At 45.6% G+C, this 13260-nt stretch overlaps 1 protein-coding gene across 1 annotated transcript in view; it reads left to right on the forward strand.

The window, feature by feature from the left end:
• LOC142488380 (uncharacterized) overlaps positions 1–13260 on the forward strand; it is a 47894-nt gene that overhangs the window by 622 nt on the left and 34012 nt on the right. Inside the window, exons 2-5 of the mRNA XM_075588851.1 lie at positions 2026–2310; positions 7630–7755; positions 7953–8066; positions 11867–12759. Coding sequence (XP_075444966.1) covers positions 7737–7755; positions 7953–8066; positions 11867–12759 — 1026 coding nt within the window. The 5' untranslated portion in view covers positions 2026–2310; positions 7630–7736. The remainder of the gene's footprint in view (positions 1–2025; positions 2311–7629; positions 7756–7952; positions 8067–11866; positions 12760–13260) is intronic.

A 13260-nucleotide genomic window follows, 5' to 3' on the forward strand; every position in this document is an offset into this window, starting at 1 on the left:
TGTGTTTATCCCCACAGTGGGATCTGCCTGTGAGTTTATCCCCACAGTGGGATCTGCCTGCTGTGTGTTTATCCCCACAGTGGGATCTGCCTGCTGTGTGTTTATCCCCACAGTGGGATCTGCCTGCTGTGTGTTTATCCCCACAGTGGGATCTGCCTGCTGTGTGTTTATCCCCACAGTGGGATCTGCCTGCTGTGTGTTTATCCCCACAGTGGGATCTGCCTGCTGTGTGTTTATCCCCACAGTGGGATCTGCCTGCTGTGTGTTTATCCCCACAGTGGGATCTGCCTGCTGTGTGTTTATCCCCACAGTGGGATCTGCCTGCTGTGTGTTTATCCCCACAGTGGGATCTGCCTGCTGTGTGTTTATCCCCACAGTGGGATCTGCCTGCTGTGTGTTTATCCCCACAGTGGGATCTGCCTGCTGTGTGTTTATCCCCACAGTGGGATCTGCCTGCTGTGTGTTTATCCCCACAGTGGGATCTGCCTGCTGTGTGTTTATCCCCACAGTGGGATCTGCCTGCTGTGTGTTTATCCCCACAGTGGGATCTGCCTGCTGTGTGTTTATCCCCACAGTGGGATCTGCCTGCTGTGTGTTTATCCCCACAGTGGGATCTGCCTGCTGTGTGTTTCCCACAACCTCCCATTCTCTCTTCATTCATTCTGTGTAAGGCAGCGCGTATAGTGCCGTCGATGGCGACACGATGGGTGACGTCACCCGTTGCCGTCTCCACAGGCGAAAGTTATATTTCGCCGGGCGGCGGTGTCGCGGGTTTCCGGGACCATTTGATTGATTCAAGGGCCATCACATGAGGCGACAGCCCTTGAAAAATCAAATTTTGCCGGCTACCAGTTTTCGCGACGTCGCTCCGTCGCATTGTCGCCGTTGTGCTTACTATAAGCGCACGTGGTGGCGCCGACAATGCCTTTGTTTTCGGGCGACGTCGCCGGCATTATAAGCGCGGCAACAGGCTGCGCTTATAGTGCCGGCAACATGACATCACGGCAAAACAAATGTATCCCCGTCGGCGTGTGCGCTTATAGTATAAGCAACGGCTTGATCGCTGGAAGTCAAGTTAATTTGATTTTTCCAGCGACCGCAGTGTGGCGTCGCCGGCTCTATAAGCGCGGCTTACACGGCTTTGCTGCCTGGGGTCAGAGAGGAAGAGACTTGTAATTATGTTGGTGTAACAACAATACAAAAATACTTCCTTGTCCCCTTGAGGATTTGCAGCATAGCATTCAGTGATGGAAAGTAAACGTTACACGGTGAGGCTGATACATGTGCATGCTAAATATATGGCTAAATGGTATTATGTAGCAATGCCACCTGTGGCTACTAGCCTGCCCTTTGGCAGTAAGCCCTGGTAAGAACAGGCCTTGCCAGCAGTTAAGATGGGTTTTCCCCATTCCATGGTGTTGCATTTGAGTGACAGTGGGAGGCGGTGATATTGGGCCTGATCATGTCCAATCAGGGGACAGACCTGCTGCCCTCCTCCTGGCTGTACTTAAAGGCAGTACCGCCCCAAATTCATTAGTGTTTCTCCCCACTGAGAGAGGCAGGTCACACAATGGGGAGCCTGAGATTGGGGCCTTCCCTAGCCTCTTCCCCTTGGGGGAGAGTGAGTGTGCGCCTACACCCTGACTCCTGATAGGGGAGTCGGGAAGAGCTAGGACAGCTGCAGGGGCCCTGACCTGTAGTGGTTGTCCAGGGGCAGGAAACAAGAATGACACAAGGCACTTCGGATTTTCTAATGCTGAATTTAATGAGACAAAAAAAGACGAGGTTTCGACCTAAAATGGTCTTTCTTTTTCAAGTGATGAAAAGCCATTTTTAGGTCAAAACGTCGTCTTTTTTGGCTCATTAAATTCAGCGTTAGAAAATCCGACGTTCCTTGTGCCATTCTTGTTTCCCGACACTATCTGTGCCTCCAGCAGGCTACCCCTGAAGAGCACCGGTAATGATAACAATATTCTGTGACTATGGTGTGCAGCAGGTAACCTTCTTTGCATTGTGGTTGTCCAGGGACCATCATCCAGTGGATAGCTGACCTGAGAAGCTGGGATTGAGCAGACCACTGCTGTGTTGAGCGTAGTATCACTAAAGACTGTTCCTGTTTGCATAAACCCCCTGCCTGGGAGTGATCTTACTGGGAGGAGGGGAAGTATTTCTACCTCCGTTCATCTTGGAGCCTGCGGCAGATGGAGGCGCTGCACTGCTAGACAACCATGTGGGGTATATACCCCAGAAACCTGATCCTGTTTCCCGACCACCATCCGCGGACGACTCAGCCCTCCTGCTTACCAGCAGGTATCATGCACCACACGTTTAGTAATGGCCAAATCTCCCACCGGGTGGGGGAAACGCTGTTACAGTATTATATAACAGAACTTGCAGCCAATATATTTACAATTCCATGTATTACTGCGTTAGGGTGAGATCCTGATCTATTGGGCAGTGTCTCTTTAAATCTCCTGCACACGTGTCTGTGTGTGACAGTGCAATGGAACGCTTGGTAACACGATGCCTCCCATACACAGGAAGTGACATCATGTAGCTGGGGTTACTGTGCTACTCCTGCAATACCGGAAATACCCCGAGGGGAATAAACAGCTGTCACAGCACCGGATACGAGGTTTCTTCCCAGCGGGGATTACTGCAGGCAGGGTAGGTACAGTATATAACTCCCGTGCATGGTGGGTATTACTGCAGGCAGGGTAGGTACAGTATATAACTCCCGTGCATGGCGGGGATTACTGCAGGCAGGGTAGGTACAGTATATAACTCCCGTGCATGGTGGGTATTACTGCAGGCAGGGTAGGTACAGTATATAACTCCCGTGCATGGTGGGTATTACTGCAGGCAGGGTAGGTACAGTATATAACTCCCGTGCATGGCGGGGATTACTGCAGGCAGGGTAGGTATATAACTCCCATGCATGGCGGGGATTACTGCAGGCAGGGTAGGTATATAACTCCCGTGCATGGCGGGGATTACTGCAGGCAGGGTAGGTATATAACTCCCGTGCATGGCTGGGATTACTGCAGGCAGGGTAGGTATATAACTCTCGTGCATGGCGGGGATTACTGCAGGCAGGGTAGGTATATAACTCCCGTGCATGGCGGGGATTACTGCAGGCAGGGTAGGTATATAACTCCCGTGCATGGCGGGGATTACTGCAGGCTGGGTAGGTATATAACTCCTGTGCATGGCGGGGATTACTGCAGGCTGGGTAGGTATATAACTCCCGTGCATGGCGGGGATTACTGCAGGCTGGGTAGGTATATAACTCCCGTGCATGGCAGGGATTACTGCAGGCAGGGTAGTTATATAACTCCCGTGCATGGCGGGGATTACTGCAGGCAGGGTAGGTATATAACTGCCGTGCATGGCTGGGATTACTGCATGCAGGGTAGGTATATAACTCCCGTGCATAGCGGGGATTACTGCAGGCGGGGTAGGTATATAACTCCCGTGCATGGCGGGGATTACTGCAGGCAGGGTAGGTATATAACTCCCGTGCATGGCGGGGATTACTGCAGGCAGGGTAGGTATATAACTCCCGTGCATGGCGGGGATTACTGCAGGCAGGGTAGGTATATAACTCCCGTGCATGGCGGGGATTACTGCAGGCAGGGTAGGTATATAACTCCCGTGCATGGCGGGGATTACTGCAGGCGGGGTATGTATATAACTCCCGTGCATGGCAGGGATTACTGCAGGCAGGGTAGGTGTATATAAAATCAAATAAACTTTATTGGCATGACGAAAGAACATTTCAGTAATGCGAAGCATGAATAACGGGGGGTAGGGTATAATGATTACACGGTACATGAATAACATGGGGTAGGGTATAATGATTACACGGTACATGAATAACGGGGTAGGGTATAATGATTACACGGTACATGAATAACGGGGGGTAGGGTATAATGATTACACGGTACATGAATAACGGGGTAGGGTATAATGATTACATGGTACATGAATAACGGGGTAGGGTATAATGATTACACGGTACATGAATAACGGGGGGTAGGGTATAATGATTACACGGTACATGAATAACATGGGGTAGGGTATAATGATTACACGGTACATGAATAACGGGGTAGGATATAATGATTACACGGTACATGAATAACGGGGTAGGGTATAATGATTACATGGTACATGAATAACGGGGGTAGGGTATAATGATTACACAGTACATGAATAAGAGGGGGAAGGGTATACAGTAATGGTTACACAGTACATGAATAACATGGGGTAGGGTATAATGATTACACGGTACATGAATAACGGGGTAGGGTATAATGATTACACAGTACATGAATAACAGGGGGTAGGGTATAGTGATTACACAGTACCTGAGTAACGGGGTAGGATATAATGATTACATGGTACATGAATAACAGGGGGCAGGGTATAATGATTACACAGTACATGAATAACAGGGGGCAGGGTATAATGATTACATGGTACATGAATAACGGGGTAGGGAATAATGGTTACACAGTACCTGAGTAACAGGGGTAGGGTATAATGATTACACGGTACATGAATAACAGGGGGTAGGGTATAATGGTTACACAGTACATGAATAACAGGGGGCAGGGTATAATGATTACATGGTACATGAATAACGGGGTAGGGTATAGTGATTACACAGTACCTGAGTAACAGGGGTAGGGTATAATGATTACACGGTACATGAATAACAGGGGGTAGGGTATAATGGTTACACAGTACATGAATAACGGGGTAGGGTATAATGATTATATAACTCCTGTGCATGTCTGTGTTTAGTTAAGCATGAGGAAAGGGCGAGGAAGCCTGAAGCATTGGTGTTGCTTTGGATATCTGCGCGGTGATTTATATTCCGCTTATATTGGTTATTCGCCATTATACTCTTTGTGAATTACCGTATTTGCTTAGACTCTGGTTTTTATTATCACTGCGATGCATTATCTGGGGAAATCCATGGAACACAGTGTGAGTGTGAGTTTGGTCACAATGGGTGGTAGGAGTGACTGAGTGTGGGACAGTACCATGAGTGCAGGTTATTGGGATGCTTGATTTGTGGGGCGGGTTTTAAGGTTAGTCAGTATTAAAATGAGAGGGTTAACACAATTTACAGGGGAAAAGATGGAAGGGAGGCGTGGGTGAGATCAGGTGTGTGTCTGGGTTCAGGTTTAGGGGAGATCCACAGCAGCAGGAAGGAGTAGATAGAGGGTGTGAATAGAGGATTTGTGTGGGAGTTTTTTATTGAGGGGTAAAGAAGTTGTTGGGAGAGAGGTGTATAAATAATGGTGCAGTTGGAAATGGGGAAGTTGGAGAGAACAGAGACATTCACAAAGGAGTGAGGAAACAGTAAACAGAAAAAGCAGTAGGAATGGCATATTAAAACACATATATATATATATATAGTGGTCGACAAATCACCAAAAAATCTACTCGCCACACAAAAAAATCTCCTCGCCACCTAGTACCAAACGTGTGCTGCTTGGGCCAATAGGAGCTCGCCATGATGTTAAATCCACTCGCCCGGGGCGAGCAAATGTATAGGTTTGTCGAACACTGTAATATATATATATATATATATATATATATATATATATATATATATATATATATATATATATATATATATATATATATATATATATATATATATATATATATATATATTATAAAGTGCCACTTGGATTGCGTCTTTAAAAGGGAATGAGACTGAGACAAGATGTGGAAATAATAAATAGATAAATAATAACTTTTGGACATTTTGCCTTTATTGATTTACAAACACCAGGCTGTGGTTTGCTGAAATCTGTACTAAAGCAGATGGGCAAAAAATGGGAAACCGCATAAAAAGCTTGTTTTAAGATCACCAAAACTGTTGTTATTTTGAAGTATCACAGACACAACCTGCGACTCTTATCCCCAATACTACAGGGTGCTGGCTCTCACAAACCAGTCCTGTTCAGCCTTCCAGAAATAGTCTGTCTCCGGATCACGTGCCTGTGAAATTCTCCGGACGTTTTCTGCTTTGTAGAAATATTACATTAAACATTTTATTGCAAAACCTCTAATTGCAGCTTCTGAACAGCAGCAGCAGCAGCATGTTAGATCTGAGCCTGCATGTGTGCGTGTGCGTGTGCACGTGCACCATGTGCCGTTACTTTCAGGTGTTTATAGGGATAAAAATGAGACCAAGTGTAAAATGGTTCGGGAATGAAAAGGATAAGAATGGTTAGAGAAGGTGTTATATGGCAGAGTGCTTTCACTTATTGCATGAATAATTATATATTGGTTAGTAGGATTGAGACTATAAGAGCGATTTGGACCAGATTAGACTTTTTTTTTTAAACCTCAAATCATCAAAGAAAATCCGTAAAACTCTGACTTAGGTTATTTCCAAGGACCCCAAAGGGCGACATTCATAGGAAGCGAACATCCATTTGTATTTATTTATTTAATTTACACAGTGCCGGCCATGTACACAGCACTTTACAGCATTACAATGGGAGATAAATAATGTACATTACAAACAATGGGAAGAAGGTAAATAGCAACATCAGGCCAAAGGAGAGCCTGCCCCAGTGAGCGTACACTCTAAGCGTTATGTTGGGAGGCAGACACATTAGGAATAGACAGACACTAGCGGGGAGAGACACTCCTTGCTCAGCTTTCATAAATACATCGAGATGTGTAGTTAGAAGCGTTGCAATGATGCGAAACGACCGTCGGTCGCTGTTCTGACGTCATCACGTGAAGGTCCGAGAGAAGTTGGGTCCTTAACTTGCTTTTCCGGTTGGTAGCGCAGCCAATGGAGTTCCTGCAAGTAAGTGCATTGATTAAGACTGAACCGACAGGCTATATATTTATCAGACTAGCATTTTAGGGATCTCTGTCTCTGTCTCTCTGATCAGGGTCTAGACCAGGGAAGAAATAGCTCTCCATATATGTGCTCCTACACATCGCTATTATAGGACTATGACTTCAAGCTAGTGTAACTTGGTTTGGGTATTACAGCTGTCTCCAAGTGTACACTTCTATTTTGACTCCTATTGCTAATCTCTCTATACCTGGTGTTATGAAAATATCATGAGGTATTAGGTATTTTCATCAATCTGGTGCTGCAAGGGTTAATGTAGCCACAGGTTGGGTTTAAAAATACAATATATTGGGTTTATGACAGGTCGAGACTTTTCCTGGGTCTGGAGCAAAGCGGTATATATGAGTCTCTGGAATCAGTGCATCAGAGTATAGGATTAATCATGCAACAACATATATTTTCTTCTTAATGTCTTTGAGTTGGATGACAGATGGTTATAACACCAGTGAGTGGAAAGAGAGACCTGGTTGAAGAGCTCATTAATAAGAAAGGTGGGGCAGCGAGTGGCCTGTGTGTATTAACCCTGGCTGCACATATGTTATGTGCTCACGTGTGCTGTTCCTGACATTGTATATTGGGACGGATTGAGGGGAGGAGATATTGTTCATTTAAGGGTCCATGCGTTGAGCAAATTGAATCAGCTGGATAACTGTGTATTAACCCTGGTCTCGTACAGTTCAGCTGTGCCGTATGTGAGACTAATGATTTGTTTCTTCTTATATTTCCTATAGTCCCAGCCATGGTTCTGATGGATCTCGGGCACAGCTGATACACAGTAACTTTGGATCACGGAGCCTCCTATCAAAACACATTCACAGGAGCGCTGCTCACTACCAGCATGGATCCACACGTGTTAAGTGAGTAGAAGATATTTTGCTGCCATCAGCAAGTAAGATGTAATTTTCCTGAAGCTCAGATATTTACTGTCCGAGGCGCTAGTAACACGTTGCTTTACAACCGGTATTATATTATACACGTATTAGCGGCGGTGATATCACAGGAAGCGCCCCCACTCCCAGCTTCACATGATGGATTTTCCTTTTCTTGTTGGCAGGTTCCCCGGTGATTGTACCCGAGACGTTTGAGATTAAGATGGAGAATGAAGAGTCGGACACCGAGGATCATCTGACCACCATAAAGAATGAAATTATTATGTTTACTGTTGATGGTGAGTATCCTAAAATCCTTGTGTTCCACAAAGACGGCCGTGTTATAATTTGTATGGTCCCCTTCAGGAAATATTCAGGGTTAATTACCACCTAGTACTGATTCATTAGTACTGTTGGGTGGACATGATGTACATGCAGCAGAGAGAGCCTGGTCCTACATTCTTCTGGAATCCACAGGACCACAAAGAGACTGAAGATATCTTCTTCTTCTACCAGCAACTCATTCATCTTTTCAGCTTCTTGTTTGTTAACCAAAGAATTTCAGAGGTTAAATCCTATGGGGTAATTTTATTTCCCACTGCTACTACATAATGTAGGAAGAGATCTGATGCCCAGTGATAGGAGCATCTCATCGGGCACTTATTAATAGTTTTATCAGAATTAATTCTAAATACCCAGACTAACCCAAAACCATGCATAGTTAAAAATAAAATTAAAAAGGGAAAGTAAGCTTAAATCATGTTTGCTTTAAAAACAACCCCCCTCCCCCTCAACCTTTAGCTTCGAGGCATCAGGGGCTTCTGTGAGGAACAGTGTTCATTTCAGCCCTGGGGATCCCCTGCTCACTGACATGCTTCCATCGGAAGTTAATGGCGGTATCTCAATACTGTTTAAGGAACACGAGGGCCAATAGGAAGGCTCATTGGAAGTCACTGCTTCCTATTGGTCCGCAGGGCATGGAACCTTTTAGCATGGAACCTTTATCAAGACCTTGATAAAGTGCTCTGTGCACGAAATGCGTAGGTGCGTTCGTGTTGTCCTGTTACTGTTGCCTTACCTGCAATAAACCAGACCTATTGCTATATTGGAGTGTGCACTTTTGCTTTATGTCTCCGGTTCCACTGGGAGTTGGATTTCTCTGGCAGTGCATTACATGATCCATCTCTACCTTGCTGTATCTTCATTCCGATGGGCTGCACGCCCCTGATGTCTGGAACGTCCCTGTAAGCACACAGGTAAAGGGCCGCAGTGCCCTGTCCTATATATATATATATGACACCTGTGCTTCTTTATTGCTGAATTTGCTCAAGTGGTCGGGTGTTACTGTGTTTAAGCTGTGGTGGTCAAGTGGACCCCACTAGACACTTATCCCCTCCTATTGTACATCTATACATTGTTTCAGGACTTTCCATTGTCATCTTGACTATTTATATATGCCATGGATGGAATTCTATCTAATTGTTGATGCATCACAATTTTTCTACATGGAACCTTTTAAACAGACTTTGTGTCCACCGGTATCCTCGTCCATTCCTGAGCCTCTCAGGGAGCAGGGGGTCCCCAGAGCTGAAATCAGGGTGGCTCAGTGCTGGATACCCCCTACTTAAAACCTATTAAAAATAACCTCCCGTCCCAAGATGCTCCATCTCAAGACCGGATGTGTGGAGCCGAGGTAGGATACAGAATCACGACCTGAACCGAGAGACCTGAAATGAGTATAGCGAAGTTGAGGTCACAGGCTGGGGACAAGGCAGGCGGCAGAGAATCGAAGTCGGGGGTCACTGGAAGAGATCAAGACTGGATGCATGGAAACAGGAACAAGCTGGGGACTCACAAGAACAAACATAAAAGCAACTTGCTGGAGGAAGTCATTTAGTAAGAGGGCTAATAAGTAAGAGGGCAGATGAAGTGAGAAACAGTATTTTCCAGGAAGCAAGATGGTTGCGGAAATTTCCATGTGGACGCCGATGCCTCATAGTATTAGAACCAATACGTTACTGCATTGGTACCGGTGACATTGACACCAAATTGAATGCAAAAGTCCTTTTCATGCCAGGAAAAACTTGATTATATTTTAAAAAGGGCATTTCCCACTGGGATTATAATCTGTAAAATATAGTGGGCTGAAAAGATTACTCTTAAAATTAAATTAGTGGAGTTTTTTTTTTTTTTTAATTTAAATTGAAATGCATGTGCTAGATTTGACTCCTAATTTGATGCAAAATCCTTTTTGGGCAAATCAAAACTCAACTATATTTCATAAAGGGCATTTTCCACTGGGATTATAATCTGTAAAATATAGTGGCCTAAAAAGATTTAAAAAAAAAACCTTTAGTATGTGGAACGTGCACTCCGGTTTAACCGCTGTATTTACACCAGAACATTTTGTGGGCAGGTCAGAACACAACCGGTATCTCCTCTCTTCCGACATTATGTGTAAGCCGCGAGAAATACATTTTCCCAAAGGAATTAACCTCTGAAATCCCTTGGCATACGAATAAGGCCGCGCTCATCCACTTGCGAGAGTGCGAGCTCCATCCGTGCCGCGCCGCGCTGCTGTAGCACAGGAAGTCTGTGCTCAGTGTTGCAGGCGTTTGGGGGCGTGGCGGGATGCATTACGGACGCGTCACGAAGCTGGTTCACCCTCATTGGCTGAACCAGCTCACGTGACGCTGATGTTACGGGCAGTTGCCTGCGAAGACAAAATGTGTCATCTTCTCAAAACGCTGCCACGTCAATGCGCTACTTCGCCGGCAGGTGCGCAGGCACTTGGATAACTACTATAGCCAAGTACTGCATTGTGCCTGACGTGAGCGTGCATGCAGCGATGCCATTACTATGAGCTCGGCCTAAGAGACTGACTTCCGTGTTGTCCTAAAGTTCATAAATCTTCAGCTATCCCCAGCATCAAGGACGAGTGGCCCATTAAGTAGAACAGGGGGGCGCAAACTTTTTTTCCCTGCGCCCCCCTGCCGGCGGTCCCCTCTCTTCCGCGCCCCCCCTAACCACCATTGACCCGCCCTCCGGCGTCATGACGTCACGTTGCCATAGCAACGTGACGTCACATGACCTCGCGGCGTCGTTTTGACGCCGCGTTGCCATGGTGACGCAAGAAGGAAGCCGCCGGAGTCACGGGTAAGTATGATTTACAGAGGCCCTGCAGCTCCCCGGGCACTTAATTTAAGTGCCTTCGGGAAGCGCGCGGGGCCTCTGTACACCCCGCGCCCCCCCGCCGGCAGTCTCGCGCCCCCCCTGGGGATCGCGCCCCACAGTTTGCGCACCGCTGAAGTAGAAACCTATTTATTCTGTTGCCACAGGGTATATGCAGGATATAAGTATGGCCAGATAGCTGAACTCATCCCTCTTGAAAGCACACCAAGTCCTTTAGTATAGTCTTAACTTTGAGAAAGTCACAGCAATACAAAGGGTGCTTGTAGATGGTATGATTGGTGAGAGAGTGCTTCTCTGTGAAGGTGCTTTTGTATAAGGGAAGGTCAAAAACAGATGGCTTGTAAAGGGGTTGGTAAGAAGGTGTACTCACTCACTCAGCCTGCTTGGATGGAAAGGAAGTATGAGATTCCTGTCGCACAGGAAAAGTGACTGGACTGTGCTAACTGTGAACACAGACAGGGGAGTTGAGACCATCTCAGCTAGGAGGACTAAAGAGGTTGTCAGGGCAACCAGCTATTGGCAGTCTGGAGGGGGAAATGTATCTAAAATGTAGCATTTCCACATGCACTGGGAGTTACAGATACATGGAAAACTTAAATCCAAAATGGAGAAGGCGGGCAGTCAAAACTGCAAAGTGGGGAACAGAAATAAACAATACTGTTCCAGGACACTATTATCTTCTTATAAAGTGAAGTTTATTTTTCAGTCATCTTTTGTTTTCATGATTACGTTTTTTTTTCTTTTCATGTGTATGATTTGGAATGTGTGCAATCTTTCCTTTCCCATTGTCTGATTTTGTTTGGTTCACTTACTATATTATGACACTCTTGTAAAGGCTGTGAGCGATTAGAAATATATAGATATATAAATAATATCTCGACCATTCTTTTTTTTGTTTACTTATCAGATCATTTTTTGAATGAGAATCAAAACTGGAGCTCTGCTATTTCCAGAAAATGTTTGACTCCTCGAAGCCAAAAAATTTCAAAATCTAACGATCCCTGTGACACAGTGGACAAGTCCAAGGAACCATTGAAAGAGGATGATGTATTTGCTGAGCTTGTACAGCACACAGCGCAAACTGAATCTGAATGTGGGTTAACCACATTATATGAGGAAAAGTCTAGAACAAGTCGTGGAGCTCCGTTTTATATCTGTTGTGAATGTGGGAAAAGCTTCTCGCGGCCGGGGGACCTGCTCACACACATGCGCATCCACACTGGGGAGAAACCTTTTGCATGTTCCGAGTGTGGAACACGGTTCAATGACGTTAGGAGCCTTCGCAAACACAGGCGGATTCACACTGGGGAGAAACCCTTTACCTGTACAGAATGTGGGCGAAGCTTCGGTCACAATTGGAACCTCGTTTCACACCAGAGGATTCATACAGGAGTGAAACCATTTGATTGTACAGTGTGTGGAAAAAGTTTCTCGCATAAGCACAACCTTCTTGCACACCAGTATATCCACAAAGAGGAAAAGAATTTTGCTTGTTCAGAGTGTGGGAAGAAATTCAGTCAAAAGAGGAACCTCATCGCTCACCATAAAATTCACACAGGGGAGACGCCTTTCACATGTACAGAGTGTGGGAAAAGCTTTTCTTTGAAGATCAGCCTCCGCGCACACCAGATGATTCACACAGGGAAGAAACCTTTTGCATGCACAGAGTGTGGGAAACAATGTGTTAATAAAGGGCAGCTTGTTATACACCATCGTGTTCACACAGGGGAAAAACCTTTTACATGTTTGACGTGTGGAAAAAGCTTTTCTCAAAAAGGAAGCCTTTGCAAACACCAGCATGTCCACACAGGGAACAAATCTCGTGCGTTGAGTAAGGGAAATCCTTTGTAAGGGAGTTGAACCTCATTATACCAGTGTATTCACACTGGAAAACATTCATACTGGAGAAAAACTTCACACAACACAGTGTGAGCACATGGCGATGAAGCTTTTTGCCCATACCCAGTGTGGGGAAAGCTTTCCACATACACTGGGATTCATTAAGTTCTTATAAGGGTTATTGCAGTGCAATAGCCAGGGTGATGCCTCTACACACACGTATTCATACAGTGAGAATCTTTTCTCTTGTGTAGTCTCATAGGCGCCAATTTTTACCCTAGGAGAGCCTCCTCATACATCACAGAACAAACAAAGGTTAGACGCCCGATATCTGGACAATGTATGGAGAACTTCCAAAAGACCAGGAGCTTCACTAAAGGATGACTGAATATACTGCTGTCGGGGAACCGGCCCACCAGAGACAAAGCCTGAAACTTCTGGGTCTTTAAAACAATTTTATTT

This window comes from Ascaphus truei, chromosome 2 (genome assembly GCF_040206685.1).
Source record: "Ascaphus truei isolate aAscTru1 chromosome 2, aAscTru1.hap1, whole genome shotgun sequence".
NCBI lineage: Eukaryota > Metazoa > Chordata > Amphibia > Anura > Ascaphidae > Ascaphus > Ascaphus truei.